This window comes from Lissotriton vulgaris, chromosome 2_1, assembly GCF_964263255.1.
Source record: "Lissotriton vulgaris chromosome 2_1, aLisVul1.2, whole genome shotgun sequence".
Classification (NCBI taxonomy): domain Eukaryota; kingdom Metazoa; phylum Chordata; class Amphibia; order Caudata; family Salamandridae; genus Lissotriton; species Lissotriton vulgaris.
This window is the reverse complement of record NC_141687.1, coordinates 127,009,629-127,034,284: the sequence shown is the minus strand read 5'-3', so window position 1 is coordinate 127,034,284 and position 24,656 is coordinate 127,009,629. Positions and strand designations below refer to the sequence as shown.

Sequence of the window (24,656 nt, the reverse complement as noted above, 5' to 3'; positions counted from 1 at the left end):
TGTCTGTTTGAGGACAGTAAAGGCGGCTTGTGTCACTGCAAGGCTGCGTCCCCCTTAACAGCCATAGCTGCCAAGTACGGCACTCTGTAGCTAGTTGTGGCATTGGTTGTTAGTGCATGTCACATGAGGGTCATGTGAAGTATGTAGAATGTGTGTGGTCACATGAGATATGTAGAATGTGTGTGGTTGAATGTGTAGCCGGGTGAACTTCGGTTAGTAGACGGTTGGAGTTGGAAGAGGAGGAAGCTGTCTCCGATGTTGCTGTTACCTTCTACCATTAAAAGAATTATAACTTACTTCCTACCGTCTGGAGACTTCATTCTTCACAATGTCGATGAGTTGGGAGTACAGCGGCACTAGTGACTTTGTGTTTTTGCCATTAATCCTTAATCAGCGATTTTGATTAATTCTGCGCTGAGATCTTGGATTGACTGACTGAATTTCTACTACTCTGCGTGCATTCAGACTTGGTCCAGTTTTCACTTCTTGGGCTTTTCTTATGGTTTCGGAAATTTTGAAAAATCGTGACATCAGTCAACAACGCCTCCGTTCTGTGTTCAAGGTCCAATCAACGATGGTTGCGTTCCAGCGTTGCGTCCAACATTTCCATAGCAACTATTGGAATTAAAGTGCTACAACGTTCTACATTCAGTCTTCGACGCCTGCGTGCCAGTGATGCGTCCAATGTTTCCTTGGCAACTAATGGGAAAACCGAAGGGATCTTTAGTGTTCTCACAGAGGTTGTTCGTCATTACGTGTATGACGTTGGCAGCCATTTTTTTTTTAACAACTCTTTTAATTGACAAATTGCATATAAGACACAGCACTCCGTACCCCGGAGGAGCTGCAGCAAGTACAGTATAGCATAATCAGCGATTCATTTTACATTGTAATACTTAACTTTAACCCCCGCCCCCTTCCCCCACCTCCTTGGCCCACTCCCTCCCCTCTCCCCCCCTGCACAGTGTCTCTCCATTCCTGTAGAAAAATGTTCATACATAAAACAGAGTGTATAACATCGCCCCCACGTACTCATCACATCTGTCCCTCTGCGTCTCTTAGTGGTGCCGGGGATTCCAGGCATAGACCCCTGTAATCCGCCCACCGTTTCCATATTTTATACTGTTTCCTGGGGCAGCGTTGGCAGCCATTTTTGATTAATTATCTCCGTCCATCAGGAGCAATACCATCTGTTGCGAATACCCAATGTTGTCTGCAGTTAAGTGCTTCTTCTGCTTCTCACGGAGGTTGCTGGAGTTATCTTCAAGTATTGTGTTCTTCCAGCTAACTGTTTAGTGGCTGCTACCTTCTACCATTAATAGAATTATAACTTACTTCTTACCATCTGGAGACTTTATTCTTCACACTAGTGCGGACTGTTTAATCTCTATTACTTTACACATTCAAATTTTGGAAGCTGTGTTTAGTGAACAAAAAAAAAAGACAAGGCCTATAATGCAGTGTTCTAATGGACTAAAAGGGATAAACACAACTTGGCGTCACTATAGTTGCCCAGGAGAAGCGAAGTTGTTTCTTGGTGCTGGCCCTTGTGTGTGAAGTGCCTAAAAGCACATAGGTCTGTAACTTGTTTCCATTGCTGTCGTCATTTGGGGAAACACAACATTAATACCATGTATTGTGAATTTTTATAATGTGGGCTGCTCTTGCCGAGACATTGTAGAGCTTTATACACACAATTTCTGAGGTCACATACATTGGTGCGTTGGTACGATTAGTGTATGTAATCTGTGGTAATAGGGATGTCTAATTATTTCAGGATAAAGGGCGATGTTCTCCATGGTCATTTAACAAATCAGTACTGTGGCAGGGACGAACGATTGTCACAGCTAGGCACGAAATCTGAGACCTCTGCCCCCTGAAGGGGATTCGTCTATTAAAACCCCCTCTTGTCTTCACAGCCACCGGTATGGGGACACACAGCAGAGCAGGACTATATACCTGGCGAAGAGGAAGACGACGGCCCCTTTAACTGGGCCGGCCTGGGAGAGTGGGCGGAGTCACGATCTCCTTCAAGACCCGAGGACGAGATTGCACATGTGTGTTTTATCACCGGAGGCGTTGGAGGTATCGGAGAGCGGAGGATGGAGTTTGAGAGCGAGGTGTAGGACGGAGGAGTTGAGGAATGATTGGAGACCGGAGCAACATCAGCAGAGACTCGGAGGGAGAGTGGAGACCCATCGACGGCGCGGGAGCCAGGAGGCCATCGGCACTACGGGCCACCCAGCCGCACACCTGGAGGTGTGTGGCTACACCAGGTACGCAGCCGTATAGCGGGTTGGGTCGGGAAGAAGGGAGGATCCGTAACCTGACCTGGGTTCCTTCTCAAGTGTCCCCCCCCCCCCCATCACGTACAGCATCCCTCACAGCGCTGTGTTCACTCACCGGTGGTGTTACCTCACTCCTTTTCCCCTGCACGTTTACGAGCACAGCAAGTTTAGGACTGACACTTGGTTCTTTTTCCTTTTCCTTTTCAGCACAACGTCGGAGAAAGAGAGAGATCTTAAAGCCCGCATCTCCCGTCACCACGGAGACTGCTGAGGACAGAGCAAGGAGCGGACTGGATTCAGAGGAGGAAGTCGAGGAAACCCGTAGAAGAGGAAGGAGGGAGAGAAGCCGGTCGCCACTACGCATCCTCTCCAGGAGAACATGTACTGATCTATATTTGGCTCAAATAAATCCCACCTTAACTAAGTCACGTCTCTTGCCCTTTTCTGCCACCCGCGTTACAAGTACATTCTGGGAGGTGTAGTCCTTTTGAGGATAAATGTAACCAATCGGACTGAAGCACAAAAAGCAACGGTATTTGAATTAACGCGTTCAGGTGGCAGGCTATCGTATGGCAGGATATCATACTGAAAGCCTAATTGCATGTTTACGTATTTTAAGTCAAGTAGTGTTTCTGCTTGTAAAATGTAGGCCATTTGGCATGTTACTGAGAGGCATTGCATTTAAAAACAAGCATTGGCATAGCCAATAGGTCTCCCTCTTTAGTTATCCAGCACAATATCCTTGTTCAACAACATCAACTGTTGCATGGCTAAACACTTATAAGGTCCTAAAGGCGAGACCTATTGGCTATGCCAATGATTGTTACTGCAAGGTAACTACAATGGTGACTGCCTGATTAGTAGTCAAATATAGTAATATTAGGGGCCTTATTAGGATTTCAGGCGGACTTAAGTCTGCCTGAATGGTTTCGGTACTGGGACCAACCGACCTCCTGCCGGCGGTCCAGACCGACCAATTAGGATGCAACTAATACTGTTTGTCGCACTCCTATTCTTTAGAATGGGAGCATGCATTCCAACTGGTATTCATGCTCTCATTGTAAATCGAAGAGGTGCAATTCACCCCTGCTCCCTGTGGCAAACACCGGAGGTACCCCCTCAGTCTCCAACCGGAGGTCTTGCACACATTGGGGCCCTGCTGGGGGTCCTCAAAGTCGACTTCCGGCAGCCTTTCTGTGTCGGAAAGGCCAGCACAGAAAGGCTGTTGGAATCGGACATTGTAATACCTCGGGCAAAATGAGCCACCCTTCGGATTACTGAAACCATTCCGACTGGCGGATGGGCTCTCAGAGCCCGTTGGAAGCCAGTCGGAATGACAGGTTGGAGCCCTTTGCGACCGACACCATTATAGTGGGTCGGTCGAAAAGGAATATGACTGGCTGATTACAATGCGTTATCAACAGCTCTGACCGATGGATGGAGCCGCTTCTTAACGCATCGCAATCAGCCCCTATATGTTTAGAATAGTTCTAATAGCTTTTGGGCCCAGTGCCACAGCACCTGCTGCACCATTCAAATCATGGCCATGTTGTCTACAAGAAAAGATGACAGCATTTGTGGCTGCCTGTTTAGTAGAAAAATATAGCTTACCTCTTGTATATTATCTTTATTCTTAACATGCAATGTTTATTACAACATTTAGAATTTGATCATAATGACTAAAGAGATTAAGTTGATAATATCTACCCAATAATGCCTACAAAGTGCAAAGAGAGTTTCAGAGACACGAATAGGAAATGCCACAATAATGCTAAGGCATCTGCTTTACACAACTAAAAGTAATAAAAATCAAGCATTCCAGCATACTGTTAGAAGCTATCAGCCTTTTCTGTGAGAAGAGATCTTATCAGGACAGTGAATGGGGCTTAAACAGCATGAACAGCTTTAGTAGATGTATCATAAATGCGTGGATCAAACGAAGTTAACAATAAGAGTTCCACACAAAAGCGAATGAACACAGTAATTGGGAAAGGGGGGAGCAACTGATGTGATACATTAAATACAAAAGATTTCACAAGCACAGCACACGCGTTGTGCAGGCAAAACTTAAAAAAAAAAAAAAAATTAAATAACATCTCCATGACTTAACAAGCACGGTCAATCATTGCCAGACCTACAAGCCCTGCCATCTTGTTCAAAACTCGTATTAAAAAGTGTTCCAAAACATTAGCAGATGTGAAATTGATTCCTGATAGAATCACATTAGGGTACCTAACATCAGCCTCCTAACGAGAGAGGCAATGTCGTATTTCGAAAAACAATTATTTTACTTGAGAGATAACGATGTTTTGGAGTTGTAGGATTTCGATTTATGTGGGCGTGTCCAGTTCTAATAGTACCCATATTAAGTCAAAGCATGAATGAGCTGCAAGCTGGGAGTGGACACACTTTGCCATGCTCTTGCACAACCCTTTTACTCTTGCAGTAAGCAGTTTAACATTCACGAGTAATTTTCTACACCTAACATGGCTGAATACGTCTAAATGCGGTCTAGTGTTGAATACGAATATGATACCGAATAGCAGAGAGTGGCGTCACAATGCCGAAACACTCACAGCCAATAGTGAGGCGCGCAGCACGTTAGACCGTTCTGGAAACGCCGGCTGCACGCTACCCTGCTCCTTTTCCTTCCGAGGCGGCGTGTTGGAGGTCGCACATTGATCCGCTCCGAGTGACCAGCCCGGAAACCCCCTGATTTCAGCCATGTCTGCCGTGAAAGCTCTCAACCCGAAGGCCGAGGTAGCTCGGGCGCAGGCAGCTCTGGCCGTAAACATCAGCGCTGCTCGTGGGCTGCAGGACGTGCTGCGGACCAACCTGGGCCCGAAAGGGACCATGAAGATGTGAGTGTTCTTCCTGCTGGGTTAAGGGGGGGTGGAGAGGATGGTTGCGTAGTGCTCGTTGCAGCTGAGATGACCGGGCTAATATTGAAAATATGCTTACAAACTATGGTGTGAATACAGTGCCTCACACTAGCGTGCAGGTTTGCGAACCCAACAGTTTGAAACCCCCTGTGTGTGTGTGTGTGTGTGGGAGCCATAGAAATAACGGCCGAAGTGGAATAGCTGCATCGAAGACGGACTTGAAGGTCATGGAGATAGAAGACGGACTTCTATAGTGGTGGGTGTGAGTTTTTGTGGCTAGTTATAGAAACGAGTGTCTGGAAAGCTTTGAAGTTGATAGTGCGCAATACTTGACCTGAACTTCCGCGTGTGAACCCGACTTGTATAAGTTCTGGGTTGGGCTTCCTCCACAGAACATTTAGGAAACAATTGGTTCAAATTGTGCTCTTGAAAACCAGTTTTTTACGTAAATTTGGTAAGACGCCATAGGCCACGGATGGACGCTCGTGAAATATTCAAGCACGTTTCTCATGTGCTAGTAAAACTTAGCACTTCTCAGAAGTTAATCCTATTTTTTTTTTTCTTCTCCATGTTAAGAATTGCCTCTAGTATGTTATGATGCGGTAGCCCTTTATGCCCAAAATTGTATACTAGTACAGCTTCTCCATGTGCATCAAGGCCATGATTTTCTCTTGGGTGCCCCCCTCTTCATATAGATTGGTAGGCCTCCCTTAGACCAATAATTATCTCCAGGATGGCAGCACCAGCATTTTCCCAGTGGCGTCCTCCTTAGAAGAAATACCTCCCAATATGCAGTGGCGGTAGGCTTCCATAGATACCACCATAAGTGAGGAGATGCCTTCAGTACGCCATAGCCAGCTGCAGTGTGGCAAGCATACACACTCTCACAACCCCTCAACTTATTCTCACTCAAATTCACACTCCTTCATTCTCATCCTAACTTCGAACTCCTCCCTCACCCCGCTCGCAATCACACTCGTGCTCTCAGTCTGATTTTTATTTTTAAGCGCCTCACTTGCTCATTTTAATGCACTCATACACATCTTTCACACGATACCCATACTCACCCATGTCAGTTACTCCTACCACATACACATTGTCTTCCATACTGTGATTGTAACATTCGCATATGATGTCGCTAATAATATTTTTTCATGCACTGCACCTGCTGATTCCCACCCCTAACACATACATATGCAGGTTCGTATTTTGTTGCCTTACTTCCTCTGTTGTCAACTCAATTGCTGCTGCGCGTCTCGGTGGGCACAGGGATGTACTGAGACAGCCCTATTATAGCAAATATACTTCAATGCCTGAGACGTGCATGTGTAAGAAGCGAGGGAGGCTAAATTAAGTTAAAATATTTATTCAAATGCCAGAAATTACACACTGGTGCACAAGCTCGGCGTCGTATCAGATAAGCTCCAACTGCTTGTCTGGCATTCAAACCTAAACTCAACACCAGTCAGTTCTACATTACATGGTATAGTTCTAAAATGACGTAGAAACAATTCCAAATGATGTTACAATACTTGGTGTCATAAAACAAATCTTCTAATTCTACCATAAACAGTGAAGAAAGTCATATATACCACATGTATCTTTTCACAACAAAATAAATAAAATTACTCTAAAATTTATTCTAACTTTTTAGGCAATCTTGTACTTCTCTTATGAAAAACAGAAGAATCATGTGTAGAAGAATCCATATTAACATTAGTCTGAATGAAGAGGAACAGAATTCGAAGATTCTTTCGAGCATAGCTCGGAAAATGATTCACAAGATTCATCAAACCAAATTTCATCATCACCATCTTCTATTTTTCCCCAAAAACGTTCTTGACCTGGTTTGAGAATGATGCTATAACTTTTACTCCACCACCACCCTTTGTCCTTCAACAAAACAGTGGAATCAGTGATTTTCTCGGCTTTAAAAGGAACAGTAAGTTTAGATGTCCTTTTAGGTGTTAAAGTAGGCTTAATGATCCGCACCCAATCACCAACCTTTATACTTTTATTCTTACAATTGTGAAAATTGTCATGGTACAATTTGCCAGAAGTGCGAGCATCAGTTATGTTGTTCCTAGCTTTAATGGCTGAAGCTTCAAAAGTCTCTCTGAATATTTTTATTTAGGAAGGGCACTAACAAAGATCTGGTTTGTCTGCCTCATTAAAAAATTAGATACACCCGTACAAGTGTTTAAAGTTAAATGGTAACTCCAAATTTTCTCCTTAAACTCAAATACATCAAGATTGCTTTCTAAAGCAGCTTGTATACCTTCTTTAAAGAATCTGTTTGCCCTCTCATTCTGGCCATTAGAACGAGGACTATAAGGTGGAGCTCTTTTTAGTACATACATAAAATTTCTTCAAAAATGTTTGCATCTTACTCTAAATAAATTAAACTCAGTTATCGGACATAATGGAAACAGGTGCCCCATAAATCCTAAATATTTTATCCAGGAAAAGTAGAACTTCATCCGCTTTAGGATGTTCAACAAAGGTGTAGTATAACCATTTTGAGGAATCATCAATGCGCACAATTAAAACTTTTTTTTCTCTACCTAAACGTTCATAAGGCCCAGAAAAATGAATAGAAAGCTTTTCCCAAGGGCCCATAGGTGCATCTCTGACAAAGGTTCAGTAGAAACCTTCCAGTGTTTATAAGATTTAATACAAATTGAACAATTATCCACAAATCTTTCCACAGATGCACCCATACCGGGCCACCAGTAATGAATTTTTAGTCATTTTTTTGTCCCTGAAATTCTGTGATGTCCAGAATAAGCTAAATGGATGAGTTTGTCTCTGATACCAACCGGTGGTACAAATTTTGCCTCAACAATATCCGCAAAGGCTTAACCCCTTAAGTGCTGCGTCGGTGAGTTGGCCGACGGCAGCACTACCTCCCCAGTGCTGCGCACGACCATTGGACGTCCATTCAGCACTAGTTCCAATGGACAGCGCAGCACTGGGGAGGGATGTTTACTAGCATCTATGAGGTTAAGCATGTCCTCTAAACTCTGCACCTTGTTGTCTTCGGTTGCAAGGGCACTTGCAAAGCATCTGCTGGGTCACTCGCTGCGTATGCTGACATCACTGCACGAACACCCTACTAGCGAGTGCAGTATATTTTGTGTTGTGATGTTTGAAAGGAAAAAAACGTACTAAATGCTTGTGTCCCCGTAATTGATGTGGAATTCATGTACGTTATACATGAAGAACTGACTGCTAATTTCGTTATCGAAGGTAAGAAAATAATAGGACAGCATGTCACTGTTCTTGTGAGTGTTGTTGCTGCTACTTGTACACCATTAGAATGGGGTCCTTAAAAACTGTCAATTCAGACTAGGTGATATTGCCCTATCGGGGATCTATTCCTTATAACCAGGACTACTAGAGGGCCAAAGTTTTCGACAAGGGTGAATAAATTATGCAGCAAGAAAAAGCAAATAATGCATCTTGATGCAGCATTTTTTGTGATAGTGTTACTTTATTTAGCTATTTATATACTTGTTGATGCTTTCTGGGCATTGGTTGCACACATTGGTTCCGGGTTAACCCTCAGATACAGTAATGAGCTACAGAAAGGATACCATTCAACCTTTGTGCAGGACATGCATGTTTCTGTTTTTTTGTAATAATGACAACTGGAGACTTTGTAGAAGGAACGATTAATTTATTTATTGAAATGTTGCACCCACAACCAGAAGCCTCACCCGCACACACCAGGATTACCGACAACTGAATAACTGTGTCTGAACCCTGGAACGCGAAAAGCAGCGTCCGATCATGGAACCCTTTTTAAATGTACACGAGTAACAGAGCGAGGCATCCTCAGGCCTGAATGCAAGCACAAGGAGACAAAATGCTCGCAGTGGCTACATGTTAGTTTTGTAGTAACTTTTGAACCGTTAAAGTTTGGAACAATTTTTTTGGATTTTAAACTCTGAATATTTTGCAGCAAACTGAGGCAAATCTATAAGCGAATAACGCCATAGCTGCACAATTCTAGTGACCGTGCTAATAACCTATAGTGTCCTAACCAAGTAAAGGTCCTCCGGTCTGGGTTTGCTGATTAGTCCAAATATTGCCCCATGGAATGTTATCATTCAGCACCCTTATGAGTTGATAGCCCGTAACTCCCATCGTTCTTTTCCAAGGGGTATTTCAGGATTTTTTGTTTTATTGTACAGCTGTTTATCACCGAATAAGTTAATCTGTGTCAATTAGTTATGAAATGCTTCTTACATGTGGTGCTGTTATTGCATATTTTAGTCTTCACCTTCCTTAGACATTCCAATATATTGAAGTCCCCCAGGGCAGGTGATCATATAGTTTGCTTCCTTAGAGCTGCAATTGTCTCCTAATGCTCCGCACTGAATGTAACCCTAGATCAACTGTTTTGGTGTCTAGGTGGTAAATGCTGCACTGGTAGTGTCCTATTACTTTATAAATGATTAAGTATGGCATTGTGACTTGTGCTGTCGCAGGGATCCTGCTCTCACACAGAACTGTGCATAGAGATTTAGAACCTCAGTGAATTAGGGTGTCCCAAAACTCACCTTAGTATCCAAAATCCCCTACCAGACTAGCAATCGGTGTCTCATTGGTTCTTACCGACCCCCAACGATTAAGACCACCCCGAACATGGACTTTGAACACCTCAGGTTACGTGGAACACATGAACACTCTTTCATTATACTAACCTATCAATCCAGAACCAGGAGTAAATGACACGTGCGAGTTTGAAATGTTTATTTCTAATGCAGTGTTCTCAAACACAGTATCTTAGCTAATACAAGACAATTCTTAGGAACAAGGTAAACAGGATGGTTATTATGGCGTTTAAACTTTAAACAAGCTCATGCTAACATAACACGGTGCAAAGGTGAAACCAAAACACAAGACCGTTCTCATATGCTTAGTATGAAGCGGAGCATCCCTGGAGCTTCTCCCTCGTTTGTATGGAGCATGGGTAACTCCTATAAGAGGCCATGTGTTCAAAATGCTCCAGTTCTTCTTAACTGATCTTTTTACCATGTTGGATGCTATATTGAAGGTCTTGCAGATCAGCCCGTTTTCTCTATAGTATCTTGTGATCTTTGTGTCTTTGCACAGGAGTCCTGCTGCGTAGTTTTCAATGCTTCCGGTTTTAATGCATTTTTAGGTCGAGCTGGTAAGCATCCGTAGGATGCAGTCCAGATCGACAACTATAGTTATTGACTTCGGGGGAATGGCGGACAAGAGGGTGCCACACGCTTTTCCCGCTGGATTTGACCTCGCGCACGTCGGCTCCATCTACATTTGCAGCAATTCAGCCGTGCATGCACACAGACACACACGTGCGCACACACAGACTCCAAGACACATACACGCACGCACACATACACAGCCTCCCGCCGCAGGCGCGCGCGCACACTCAAGCCCCCCGCCCTCGCAGCTCAGCAACAAGGTGAAGCCCCACTCACCGGCTTCCTTGGTGCGGCGGCTCTCCTCAGGGCCCGGCAGCAGGACTCTTCCTCCCTCCTTCGGCACCGGGGCGCAGGGTAGGCTCCTGCCTGCTCAGGTGCTCTAAACAGCTGCGGCTCTTCCGTGGGAGGGGGGGTAGGCTCCCGCCCTCCTACTTCCGGTTTCCGGTTGTCCCGCCCGCCCGGCCTGCCTGACTTCCTGGTCGCAGGCCGGCGGCGATGCATTAATTATAAGTTTCTTGGCCCTGCGCTACACAGGGCTTCAGGATTTCTTGAGAAAACATACAGAGGCTCGAAGTTGTATTTCAAACGGAGTCCTCCGAGAACAAAGTAATGGCAGGAAAAGAAGCAGGCCCTTCCAACTCTGTAGGTTGCTTGCTAAATGAATAATGCCTGCATCACACTTGGAGCTTGTTGCCTATGGTTTATGCGTCTGATGTGTTGTGAGCGTATGTTTATGGGTGTCTGAAGAGTGTGTATGTGTGTCTGAACTGTATGTTTGGTGTTTGCTTGTGTGTTTGTCTGGTTTTTAGGGCGAGCAGACCTTAAAGCAGGCAGAGCCTGCTTTGTCTGCGAAGACAACTGTTGTCGGCGTGTTAGAAGGAATCTGAGACGGAGCTCAAGCACGAGCGTCGCGGTCTCAGATTCCTCCTCGGGGCCGCGCACAGCACCACACACGCATGCGCATACAGAGACACACACCACACTCACGCATGCACACAGACACAGACACACACGCAGACCCACACGCACACACACAGACACATTCGAACAGACACACGCGTGTACACCCCCCCCTCCCACTCACCGGGCTCTTTCGGGCTGGTCGGGCACTCACCGGGCTGTTGCTGGGCATCGGGCTCCTCTCTGCGGCAGTCTCCTCACGGCACCAGGGGACAGGACTTCACTTCCGGGGCTCCCTCCAGCACCTGGGAGCCCTGCAACACTCTGGCTGTTGGCAGTCCCGGGACTCTCCTCAACTCATTGGAGCCCCGGGCTGCGGAGAGGCCATCTTCACTTCTTCCTCGGTGTCGGCGGGCGGGACTTCCTGCCGGATTGCAGGCCCCGCCCCCGTCTCGGCCAAAAGTGCCTGACTTCCGGTTTTCACGGAGCAGGGCTGCGGCGGTGATTTCTTTCGGGGGCAAGAGGGGTAAGCACCCTCGAATTAAAATATAATTATATTTCCTTCTTGTGTCGCTTGTTTTTAATGCAATCTAACATTGTTAGTAGACAGGGCTTGTTTTTTATATTGCCGCGTTTATCTTCAACAATGGCTGACAACGCACCTTCCATTTCTCTGGCTCGGCTTGTTTTTTAAAGCAGCCCCACACGCCTGATGTTTCGCTGCTCGGAAGAGGCGGCATGCGATGCGAGGGGCAGTAGTATAGTATATGTCAACCTTTTTCTTTTTTCTTTTTCAATATGGCGGCCTGGTGCATTTCTGTTAACACAGTCACCAATGCCGCCGGTACTTAACGACCCCCATCCAGGACACCGCACTTTAACATGAGCGCCACACACTTAGCAGCATTCCAGCTCTTTTAGTACTCGGCACAGCAGGTGCCCTCATTTTCACACTTTATTTCTACATCCTTTTTTACCCCTCCCATATCTGGATTGTCAGTAGTGGGTCCACAAATAAGGCTGCCACTGTGCTTGTAACTCTCTTATTTATCTTCCGTTTCCCACCGATATCAGTGCCAGGGGGCTGCAAATGAGAGCATCGTTCATGCCTGATCAGAATGACTCGCAGACTGAGGTGAGACGAGTGAGCGGCTTCCAGCAGTACAGCCCTTAGGCTCTAACGTCAGTGCCTTCTACGTAGGCAGGTTATTACTGCGAGTGTGTTAAAGGCTGAGCATAGCGTGTAGCTTTGAAGCTACTGTGCGACTGTCATGACTTGGAGTTGTGCTTTGGGGGTTCCTTCCAGAAGAGCCCCTCCAATGCCATCCTGTCTGCACCTCAACTTGTACGCTAGGTCCTTTTTGGCCTCTTCTTTTCAGTCCAAGGTGTGAATGTTGTTGCCCCACCTCTGCTGTGGATTGGCAGTTCCGTATCATTGCCATCGGATGGGGCTTTCTTTTACACTTCATATGAAGTAGCAGGATTACGGAACCCGGAAAGCCTATGCAGAATGGCACCACTAAAGCCGACTCTAAAAAGAGCCTTCGTCCCCCCTGCCCCAGGGTCGTCCTCACACCGAGAGCGGAAGCGGACCAAAGTGGTGGTGAAAATTGCGCTTTGTGTAAAGTAAAAAAACCTTAGCGCCCGGTGAGCCCCCGGGTCTTTCAATGACCATATGCAGTGGTGTGTGTGCCATTCCATGCTGGGGAATCACTGAGGGGGGGAAGGGCTGGCTGTTGGTTTTCAATGGTTTTTTTTGTTATCTTTTTATGGGAGACAAATGCGCATTTGAAAAGCTGCTCACTGATCACACAGTTGCTCCTTTTTAGACAGTGGGACGTTTCTAGAACAAGCATTGAAAATGCAATAATTCTTGCATATGATTAAGTTAAAGCCATTTGCTTTGCTAATGGTATTGTATAGCAAAGCAAATGGCTTTTTTCTTTTCTTGGTCCATTTTTTTTTTCTTTTTTTCCTTATTTGTAATATCAATACATCCAAGTCACGTAAATACAAAACATGTTGCATTACAAATGCTATAGGTGTCACATTTGCGAAAGTTATAACTATTGGCATTGTAAATGACAAAGCTATTAATTTAGCTATTTTAAAAAATAACCCATAAATAAAAAAAAAAATCATTTATAAGACCAATAGCTCAAACTTTCCTAATGCGAGCCCTATTGCATTTCCAAAGCTTGTTAAGTCTGATGTGTATGGATGTGTCTGTCTGTACATGCATATGTGTGGGTGTAAAAGTGCCAGTGTACAGTCTCTGCATCACCACAAAAACAGGTATCGATTCGAAAAACTTCCCTAGTAAACTCTCTTACTGTCTGAGATACTTCGCAAATCCAAGCGCCATCTCCCACGCAAAGTGCTCACCAGGAGACCTTTCACCTCGCACTTACACGGAATCCCCTGTTTATATAAGCCTGGACACCGGCCTTTTCTCCCCCGCAACACACTATTTAACTGGTTTAACGAAGGAGTGTTGTCTGATTAATTCAAGAGGCATTTTAAGAGCTTTGCAATTGCAAGCAACATAATGCAACCATTTCCGAGCATACCCTCGGGACCCAGGTGCATACAGCATACCCATGTCTGATTCCGAAGGGGCCCAGAGGGCAAAGGTCACTGGGTCGAGACAGAAGCGGCTCAGCAGGTACTACACAGACTCCCGTTCTGATCTCTGTCGAAAGATGTTCCAAGTATTATGTGAAGTGAGTGAGCTACTGCTGTGCAGGTCTGTCTTTGTAAATTAATAAACTTTAATATTAGGGTAAAACTTCTGTGTGTCTGGGTACCTCCGAAGCGAGAATCCAGCTCCTTACCAAGGAGCGCTGTACTGGGCGCTAGCTGCAATGGGCACACGTGGGGGATGGAATTGAAGTCAGTAACAGATGTTTAATCTAGGAAGACACAGAAAGGTTCGAGTTAGGCAGAAGCAGGGCACTAAGTGTTTGATAAATACATTTACACACACACTATAACAAGCATTTGCAATGCAATAGGTCTCACATTTACGCGAGTTTAAGCTATTGGCATTGTAAATGACAATGCCTCTTATGTTTTGAAAACCAATACGTAAATAAAACGCGTTGCCATTTACAATGCCAATAGCTCAGACTCTCACAACTGCGAGACCTATTGCATTGCAAATGCTTGTTATTTTAGTGAGTCAAAGAAGTGTACAGTTGCAATCTATGCGAGATCACAAAGTAATTTGGGACAATTGAAGCATTACTGCATGTCAGACCTTTATGAATAGCCTTTTTGTGTTCGAACATTAACAGTGTTATTGTACATAAATTTGAATCTTGCTGCGCTTTTACAGGCTTGTTTCCGGGGCTGGAGACATCAAACTTACCAAAGACGGCAATGTGTTACTTCATGAAATGGTTAGTTTCATAAATGCCTACATGTAATCATGTTAACCATTGAGTGTTCGTTCTCATTTGTCTTCTCTACTTTGGGGTTGTAGACATAGCCGTATCAATTACATGTGTATTTGGGTAATGCAAGTTTGGAGGACGGGGTTTCAGATTTGTTGGTGTATACATCTAGTGCAGGAAAATTCATCAGTTTTATGCTGCATGCACTAATTGGTTTCCTGGCTTCTGACGATTAAAATGCAGTGTGTGCTTTAGGCATGTATTATTGTGATTCAATGGGATACCAAGATTTTGTTTAAGGTGGGTCGCCAGTTACTTTATTTTAATGTTACTTTTTAAATTTTGGCGCGTGTTGCATGTAAAACGTTGCGATCCTAGAATAAATATATGAATGAGGAAGCTCACATGGCTGCTTCAGTGACTATAAATTCTGCTTGTTTGTAATATACTGTTTTTGTTTGTTAAGCAAATTCAACACCCGACTGCTTCGTTAATAGCAAAAGTTGCAACAGCGCAAGATGACATTACTGGAGATGGCACCACTTCAAATGTGTTGATTATTGGTGAGCTGCTTAAACAGGCTGACGTCTATATTTCTGAGGTGCGTTATTGTTTTGTTCTGATTAAAACATGTTATGTTCCCATGTACTCAAACCTTTCTGTTCTCTAACACAATCAAAGTGTAGTTTAAGGCAAATGTACAGTGCTGTAATCTTAGTCCCTTTATACCTAATGCTTGAGGCACATGTTTTTATTGGGTTACGCTTTTCCATATTGTCCTGACCACTACATTTTATACCCCGTTACCAAGGTGATCCTCTTCTGCAAATGCAGTTTAGTCTTGAATTTTGTGTGTGGTGGAACTGGTCTAGATGTTTCCTTGTGCAAATTTGTTTTGCCATGGATTCTTAGCTGGCTGTATTTCTTTCCTGCTTCTGCAGTCATTTTGAGACTAAATTGTTTTTATGTTTTGCCCTAAAATCTAGGTGTTCTGTAATTTCTTTCTAACTTTTGTCTTTCTAACTTTTGTCTAATTTCTTTAGTTGGTATCCAAACGCATATAAACACTTATTACTGGCCACTTTTGCAGCCCTTGAGGGCTACATTATAGTCTCTGTAAACTACCATGTGTAAGTCCAATCTTTAGTGAGCTATAGGCCTGATAAACTTGTTCAAGCAAAGGAATCTCGTGTGCTATGGGACAACATGCCATAACTAGTTTCCTAGCAGTTCTTCTGTGATCACTCCTCCTGGGCCATTGCAGGTTGATTACTTAAGGTTAGTAGCGGAATCTGTTTTTATGACTTTAAATCTTCAACTTTATTTCTTTATAGGGCTTGCACCCCAGGGTAGTGACTGAAGGATTTGAAGCCGCAAAAGAAAAGGCCCTTGAGGTCCTGGAACAAATCAAGATGACCAAAGAAATGGACCGGGAAACGCTCATTAATGTTGCAAGAACATCCTTGCGTACTAAAGTTCATGCTGAATTGGCTGATATCTTAACAGAGGTAAGTACTACAGTATTTGGAGTGCGACGCAGCAGATAACTTTGCAGAAAAACTGCCTGCGTTTTAAATCCAGGGTTGGCATTGTGCTTTCCAGTAGAGGTTTGTCCGTAATTTGTAAATGGGTAAAGATGTTACATTTTCCAAATGTTGACTAGTACAAATTGAGTGACGTTAACTTTTGTACATCAGTAACGTCTCTGGGATTGTCTGGGACATTTATCTACATGTGGAGGCAGAAGAAACCTATTCATTTTAAGCACCCAATTAGGATTAACAACGAATGGGTCAAATCGTTGGCTGTCCACGGTGTAGCCTGGTAGATGTAATAGCGTTCACAAATGAATGTTTGCACATGTTTGGGGGGGCGAGGGTGAGCCTTGTACTGGACGATGTGTTTTTCACACTTTACCTTTAAAACAACTTTCTAACCTGTAGAGAAATGCTGCATGGGCGAATTCTGCATTTCCTTATCAGTAGGTAATGCAGTCAGACACCATGCTATAGTATGTTTCACTTTATTTATTTAAATAACCAATGGCCATCCACAGTGGAATGTTGGTAAAGAAAGGTGACTACAATGAGACCTACCCAGTCGAGTCCTTCATACTCTCCCTCCTCCTCCCAGTGCTGTGTATCGCAGCAAAGCACTACTTTGCTGTACTGCGCTTTATCACTATACAGCATTTTCACTTCCTTCCCTGTATAAACATTGTTTTGGTTGTGCTATTTATGAATGTTGCAGTAGTTATTCATGTAAAATTTCTGGATTTGGTTGGATATTTCGTGTTAGACTGCAGATTTGCATGCATTGATCTGTTCACTCTTGTGTCAAGTCTCGACTAGTCCACTCAGAGGGGTAGAGTCTTGGTCCCCTTCCAGTCCCACCACATTATATTTTGTGCTTCCAATTTCTTTCTACATAATTTAACACCTTAGCTGCTTCGAACGTTCAGCACCCAGTGCTGAACGTTCGAATAACGAGCGCTGGCCCGTCGGCCAACGGTCGTGCGCAGCACTGGGGAGGTAGCGCTCGTGACGACCGTTCACCGACGGCAGCGCTTAAGGGGTTAACAATGTGATGTTTTTAAGCTAGTTAAGTTTACAATTAAATCTTGAACTGCTATCCTATCCATGCTATTGATCTGTGAGGACCAAATCTTGAATTTGTTTCAGTGATCCTTTGTGGTTGGGTCAGTGCTCTATGGATCCACCTGATTTCATTTAGGGATTTCTTTTCACGTTTAGAAGGAGCTTGAATTAAACTAGCATTGGAAAAGCCAATAAGTCGCATCTTTGTATATGAGCTATGCTATACAGCATCAGCAAGATGTAGTGCAGCTGGCAGGGGGGAAAACGTTAAAAGCTTTTTTAACCCGTTCAGTGCTGCGAACGTCCAACGGTCGTCGCGTGCACTACCTCGCTAGTGCTGCGCACGACCGTTGGACGTCCGGATCCCGTTAGCGCAATCGAACGTCCGCACTGGGGCGGAATTTGCGGCGCGCTTAATGGGTTAAACGGCTGGTAAATTTAAAAAACAAAGGTGCGTAAAAGTGTTTAAAGAGACGGGCCAGCGGCAATTTGCTGTCTGGTCCCCTGCAAGAAAAAGAAAAAAACAAGCAGGGTAGTGAAAAGGAGGGGGAAAGCCAAACAGAACTGGAGGTAGTCATGAGGGAAACCAACTCGGATGGGAAACAATCGAGGGAACAACATGGAGTGCTTAGGAAGGGCAGAAGAAAATTACCTAGTAGAAATAGTTGGAAAACGCATTCACTGTGTCCTGGAATGTTTAACCAAAAACAGAAATGTAGTTCTCAAATTAAGCAGTAAAAGGACACCAGCAAGTATGCTCCAGAGGAGGGCCAGGCACAGAAGAGTAAGGCAAACTCACACCACAACAAATCAAAAGCAAGCTAATGAGTGACAAAGCCCTCTAGTGGTAAGCAGTGGACTGAATCTAGGCCCGCTAAGTTCATGGTAGGTTAAACCTTTAAACAAAAAAAGGCATTTATTCAAAATGTGATTTTATAAAAAAAAATGGAATTAATTGGAGGTGAGGTTTCTTTGTTTAAAAAAAAAAAAAAAACAGGTAGAAGATACAAGTAAATAAGTCTAGGGTGTTTTGTAGAATGAACTAATTTTCCAGTTGACTCCACAGACCTACTGACCATCCACAACCAATAGCCTTTTATTCAATTTCGGGTGATATTTCTTTACTCTTGCAAAGTTCTTAGAGGAACTTTAGCCTTTACTAATTGAGCATTTCAGGTGAAGTTTCTTTTTTATAGTGGACCAAAATGAGACTTTTTGCTTGACCTGCTCATAAAATATACAGGGGTCCACATGAGTGGGCATGGACCGGTGAGATTGTAATATGTATGATCAGTACTCTTAAGAGTATATTCTGCAGTTCTTGTATTGCTCAACATATGCTTTTTAGGTGGCATCTCTTCACTACCTATTTTATAGCAAGACTGCAAATTCTCAAAGGTGGTATTATATCAAATCAAAATCTTGCATGTACTAAAACATCTGCAAATAGCCTTCAGCTATCTACGCAAGATATTGGTACTCAGTCTTGTTACTTCAATTACATGATTCTGTAATAATGACAGTTTGAGGAATTGATGCAAATTGCATTTGGGTCTTAATTTAAAAAGGGAACTAATAACACTTGTGGCAGAAATGACTCATTGATTTACAAATCTTTAATCTTTGCTTTTGGCGCTTTATTGCAGGCTGTCGTAGACTCTATTTTGGCCATCAAAAAGCCAGATGAACCAATTGATCTGTTTATGGTAGAAATTATGGAGATGAAACACAAAACCGAAACAGACACAACGTAGGTAGACTTTACTTATTACATTGAAACTTTGTGTTAGGCATGATTTCTGTGATATTGTTATGTTTTAGTTTGGCCTGTGTGGGATCATAGCCTAGTTTAAGGTTAGTCTTTATTATAATCGTATTTTAGTTACAGTGTGAAAATTAGTTTAGCTCTACATATTTTCGTGTCTGTATTGCATCGCCCATTTCGGAGCAGTTGGTATTTTAATTTCTGATACTGAATGTCTCCAAATCCACTGATAACTATTCGGCTTGAGGGACTAATGGCCAGCTTTTGTAACTACAGGTATTTGTGAATTGAGATACTTTTTTCGTGCTTTTGTATAAGCTTCTCTGTCTAAAGAAGCTTCACTGGATGATTTTGTCTACCTGTGGTATAAAAAAAAAATACACATTGATCTTTAGAAGGAAACCATTGCAAATAGAAAAATCAAGACAATTTACTTTAAGGCACAACTAAAATCTTGACAAAGCATCTTTTTTATAACCTATTTTTTTTTTTTTCAGTAAAAAAAAGTAGACAATTAGGCACTCAGCACATCCTTACAGAGACTAAAACTGCTCTGCTCGAACAGCAAATGGCGGACATTACCATAAAAGACCACTTCTCTAGCAGACTAGTTATTTTATTTTTTTGTTTCAAGTTAGGATATGTACACACGGCTCTACCTTTTTTATTTTTTATTTTTTTGTAAATTTTTTGATGACCTTTACTCAGCTACACCATTTGTCACCTATTGGCGAATTAATTCCTAGTCCTTTTGAGAGAGCTCTAGTTTTGGCATATTTTTCCCAAGATCTCTTGCCATAATTTGTGTAGTGATTCTCGTGTGAATGAAAATATCTTCCTCAAATATGCTATACTTACCAACCATACACTGTCATATCCAATATATTAGAAGGCCTATATTACAAAATAATCTGTTTGCCTTCCATGATGAGGGAAATTCCAACGTCTCCATAGTTGGCTACTGATTAAGTAAATTCTGTCATTAAAATATATGATCCTATTTGCTTTTATGTCCATGACCAGTGTTTTCTCGGTTGTTTCTAAACCTTTTGGGATTGGTTATCAGTGCTTCAGCTGCCTAACCTTCTAAAGAGACAAATGGTGTTTTTTCCAGTGTTTACAAAAGTAGTTGGTGATTATTGTAAAGCACATTTAATTTGAAGAAATAGTGGATGTGTAGTGTTAGTACATTGGCCACAATGCCAATAAGATTAGACTGTTTAAAGCACAAGGTCTGTGTATTGCGCTCGAACACTTGCTCTGGGAATCTTACTTTTTAGCCCATGAATAGTTTTTAAAGCAGTCAAAATGCTATATTCGAAAGTTTTGATAAACTAATACCTGGACTCTGAGCATTCACCTACTCCTTACTAAATGTTATGTCATATAGCATGTGATCGGGGGAGGCCAGTGCTTTCGGATAGTAAGGAGTTTGCTTTCAATTTCTGACTTGTGCTTTGGAAGCTTGTGATGCGAGTACTCTGTTTAGATATGGGTTCTTTACGGCATGTAGCTAGCAGTCTAAACTTTTATTTTGTTTGTTTAACCAAATGTGTATTTCATGTGAAGCATGGATGAATTCTGCATTAGCTCTTATAGTTAATGCAGTCAGACACCATGCAAGAGCAAAATTCACTTTGCATTATCAGTCATGCTGTTTTTGAATCTGCATTTCTGCGTGAAAGTGAATGACATCCTGAAGCTTGCTTGCATGAGCTATTTATACACGCAGCACAATGGACTATAAATGTATGAAACGTGAAAATGCAACGAACAAGTATTTTAAGTGTTATCCTGTCTTCTCGTTAAGTTTGATTAGAGGCCTGGTTTTGGATCATGGGGCTCGGCATCCTGATATGAAGAAAAGAGTTGAAGATGCTTTCATTCTCACCTGCAATGTTTCCTTGGAGTACGAAAAAACGTATGTTATTTTTTGTAGTACTTATGGAAAAATTGGGTTTTTAGTGCTTTGGGTACCTTGGTGATAACTTGAGATCATGTTTTCCACTTCCTTCTTAAGCCCCCGGTGACCCTCTGCTGGTCACCGGGGGCCCTCCCATACAACGTGGGGATGGTATATTTAAATATTTATGTAGTTTATCTGGCACAGTGAACACCCATGCTTGCCTTGTGGTTATCTTGGTTTTAACTCTGTGCTATAGCAATTTGTACTTTACCTCTGCAAGTGAAGAAGTCCAGTTTTTCTACTTGTATTCAAAAGTACAAAACAATTGAAAGTGCTAATTTTATTTAATATTTCCATAATGGTATAAAACGCAATCTTCAAAATTGGATGTATTGTTTGTGGTAAGTCAGTTTTTTTTTTTTCTCCTTTTTTTAGGGAAGTAAACTCTGGATTCTTCTACAAGAGTGCCGAAGATCGTGAAAAGCTGGTCAAAGCAGAAAGAAAATTTATTGAAGCAAGAGTACAAAAAATTGTAGAACTGAAAAGGAAGGTCTGTGGAGATTCAGGCAAAGGATTTATCGTCCTCAACCAAAAGGTAAGGTAGGTCCTTGGCTCACCATTTACAAGATGCACCTGGTGGTAATTTTTGGTTACCCACTAAATCTTATTTTACTAAAGTCTTTCTGGTAGCTGTGCTGATTAAAATTGAGAATAATCTGTATTGACTATTAACCTTTTATGGCAAAGTTTTGAAAGTGGGATTAGTCCTTAACACGACGAGTTGTCCCATGACGAGTTGACCTTGTCATGAGCATGCAAGGGGTTAATGGTGTAAAGTATGCAGTTGTAGGTGCTGGTGACTTGTGTGGGGATGGCGAACTTCCACTTGTAGCATCAATGAGTCTCTTTACATTTTAACTTTGGCTTAAATTTACAGGGAATAGATCCCTATTCTTTGGATGCGCTTGCAAAAGAAGGAATTGTAGCTCTTCGCAGGGCAAAAAGACGAAATATGGAGAGGTAAGCTTTTGAGATGCCATTGTTGCTGCTTGTTTTGAAACTTGTTCTTGCCTCTTAGCTTTGCTTGATGCAGCCTACATAATCCCATTGGACAAGTTTAAAATGTTCTATAACTAGGATCTGTAGTCGATTACAAGAAAAGCATTTCCTTTTACGTAGCCAGCATTTTGATAATCTGGTGCCAGTATACTTAGATGTGTTAACTTTAGTGTGTCCAGTATTAATGACAAGATGCTTCATTCCTCTCTGGGCTGCTGTACTTTTTAGTTGTATTGTAGACAGTTCTCACTGAGCCTTTCAAGTAGAAGCGGCTTGTGTGAAGACAGTCGGCACATCCGCAATTGAGCATAAATTGCACGTTCGCATTATTGGCAGCGCTAGCCTAACATTGTCCGCAAACTTTCGGATCCTCTCTAAATTGTGCCCTTTTTTTGTCACTGTGCTCGTGTTTTTTATTAATTATTTTTTTATTAGTATTTTCCTTGGTTCATGGTCCCACTTCTAGCCTTTGTTGTGGGCTCGGGACTATTAAAGCCCTTCGAACTGTTAACGCCCATCCCACAGTTATCCCCGGCTTGTCTTTACATGGTTGGACATAAAAAGCCTCTTGAGTTCAAGCAGTAAAATACTTAAACTGGCATGCAGGGTTAAGGACCTCCTGCAACTATGCAGTTATCACTTTGTATCTATGGGGCCAAGGATGTGTTTTGGCATGGTTGTGGCCCATATTTGCTAGACTTTTTTGAATAGATTAGGTGACTTAAGTTTGGTATCAATTTCCGACATTATTCATGCGCCGTTGCTTTCCGCAGTTGTCATAAAAATAGTTTTCATTCCTGCTTATTAATTCGAACGTGCAATCTATGTAGTAAACTTTGGCAATATATTGCTAAAATGCTTGCTGCTCACTTTTTTCCCATCTTTTGTTTAGGTTAACTCTTGCATGTGGTGGTACTGCAATGAACTCCATAGACGACCTTACTCCTGAGTGCTTAGGACATGCAGGTCTTGTCTACGAATACACAATGGTATGCATTGTTAAAGCTGTGCTATGAGGACAGATTATCTGCGGTTGTTCTTGCTCCTTGGACAATTGATGACAGAACTCCAGATTTGCTCCTGTTATTTTTGTACTAATGTGACATATGACTTTAAGAATTGACAGGGAATCATTGAATTTAACTGTATGCTAATGTCAGGGTCACTTTAATTATCGGATTTTGCTGCTGCGTTTCCCATGGAGCTATGAATTTGCCACATAATCAATTATCTGCAGATTTCAACAATAAATATCTATAGCGCAGACCTTTTGAATAAAATCCAGCTACACATTTTGCTATGTAGTAAAAGGCCCTTCGCAAAGGTTGACTAGTCCCCATCCTGTTGCTTATTGCTTTGTCTGTTCATTAATCTGGTGCTAATGAGGTGAAACTGGTGCAGAAATGACAAATTGAATAACTGCAGCACATTTTTTGGTAGTATTGGTCCGCCTAATTTTCCTTTATACTGGTGCATAATTTAGTCCACTCCGTAGCATGGTTTGGAGACTAATCCAAGGGAATTGCACCAACATTTCAGCTGCAATATCTGATGTTTTGGTCTTGCAGCTTGCTAACAGATTAAACTCCAGGGAACTGGGAGTTTCTGCTGTACCAAATTGGTATGTTTCTAAGTCCATCCTCGTTTGGCTTGGAGTTCTCAGTTTCTCAATGGTTTTGGTGCACTTTGACCAGTCAAACATTTTAATAAAACTGCTCCCATATCCAAGCTAAAGAACGAATTCATTCATATTGTGCATGTCTAGACCACTTAAAACATACCTCTTCATTGGATTGCTTATTAATTATTAATTTGGTGGTTCAGAACTGTAAACTGAGTTCCAACTGATTTAGGTTGAACTGAATGAGTTTGCCTAAACACTTTTTTCTTCCCTCTTCCCCCTCTTTCTAGGGCGAGGAGAAATTCACTTTTATTGAGAATTGTGACAACCCTCGTTCTGTAACTCTGTTGATCAAGGGACCAAACAAGCACACACTTGCTCAGATCAAGGATGCAATCAGAGATGGCTTACGTGCTGTAAAAAATGCTATTGAAGATGGTAAGTGATAAAATCTTAACTCTTTTTGCATATTTTTTATTTAATTGCATCACATTGTCTTTTCTTTCCCAGGCGACCTATTTTTCAGTCTGCAAATCGTCATTACCACAGTTCAAGTTAACATTTTGACTGTTAAGAGATTTATCATAAAATGGTCTAGGGTTAATAATTGCTCATGTAGTTAAATGAGCACGCTTGCCATATGTCCCTCCAGTACGGCTTTGGCCGGTCTAATTTGTGTTTTTTTTTTTTTTTTTTTTTCACAGGTTGCGTAGTTGCGGGGGCTGGTGCTGTGGAAGTGGCAATAGCCAATGCCCTTGTTAAGCACAAGCCGAATGTTAAAGGACGAGCCCAGCTTGGAGTACAAGCTTTTGCAGATGCTCTGCTAATCATTCCTAAGGTATTTGATTATATCTTTGTGGTTTTTTTTTGTGTTAACCGCAGTTCTATGTTCTGATTTTTGTTTCCTGATAGTACCTTATCGTCACCCATTACATACTAACTTGTACCCAAAACACTTTTTTTCCTGGTTTAACTAAATTATCTATAAATTACTTGAAATGGCTTTAAGCAACCCTTTTTATCAGGACTGCATATTTTTGCAGTTATT

General features: G+C 42.4%; 1 protein-coding gene and 3 non-coding genes across 4 annotated transcripts in view; all 4 read left to right on the top strand.

Moving 5' to 3' along the window:
* Nucleotides 1-4,827: 4,827 nt before the first annotated feature.
* The window catches only part of CCT6A (chaperonin containing TCP1 subunit 6A), a 35,509-nt gene continuing 15,680 nt past the window's right edge, over nt 4,828-24,656 (top strand). The window contains exons 1-11 of the mRNA XM_086954576.1: nt 4,828-5,149; nt 14,603-14,666; nt 15,127-15,261; nt 15,995-16,168; nt 18,904-19,007; nt 20,833-20,943; nt 21,364-21,523; nt 21,866-21,948; nt 22,880-22,976; nt 23,899-24,046; nt 24,313-24,446. Of these exons, the coding sequence (XP_086810702.1) occupies nt 5,013-5,149; nt 14,603-14,666; nt 15,127-15,261; nt 15,995-16,168; nt 18,904-19,007; nt 20,833-20,943; nt 21,364-21,523; nt 21,866-21,948; nt 22,880-22,976; nt 23,899-24,046; nt 24,313-24,446 (1,347 nt within the window). The 5' untranslated portion in view covers nt 4,828-5,012. The remainder of the gene's footprint in view (nt 5,150-14,602; nt 14,667-15,126; nt 15,262-15,994; nt 16,169-18,903; nt 19,008-20,832; nt 20,944-21,363; nt 21,524-21,865; nt 21,949-22,879; nt 22,977-23,898; nt 24,047-24,312; nt 24,447-24,656) is intronic.
* Nucleotides 16,613-16,746, top strand: LOC147729691 (small nucleolar RNA SNORA15). Its single transcript, XR_015308929.1, has one exon. It is a non-coding gene; the product is annotated as a small nucleolar RNA SNORA15 (small nucleolar RNA).
* Nucleotides 20,591-20,716, top strand: LOC147729690 (small nucleolar RNA SNORA15). Its single transcript, XR_015308930.1, has one exon. It is a non-coding gene; the product is annotated as a small nucleolar RNA SNORA15 (small nucleolar RNA).
* On the top strand, nt 21,125-21,255 carry LOC147729689 (small nucleolar RNA SNORA22). Its single transcript, XR_015308919.1, has one exon. It is a non-coding gene; the product is annotated as a small nucleolar RNA SNORA22 (small nucleolar RNA).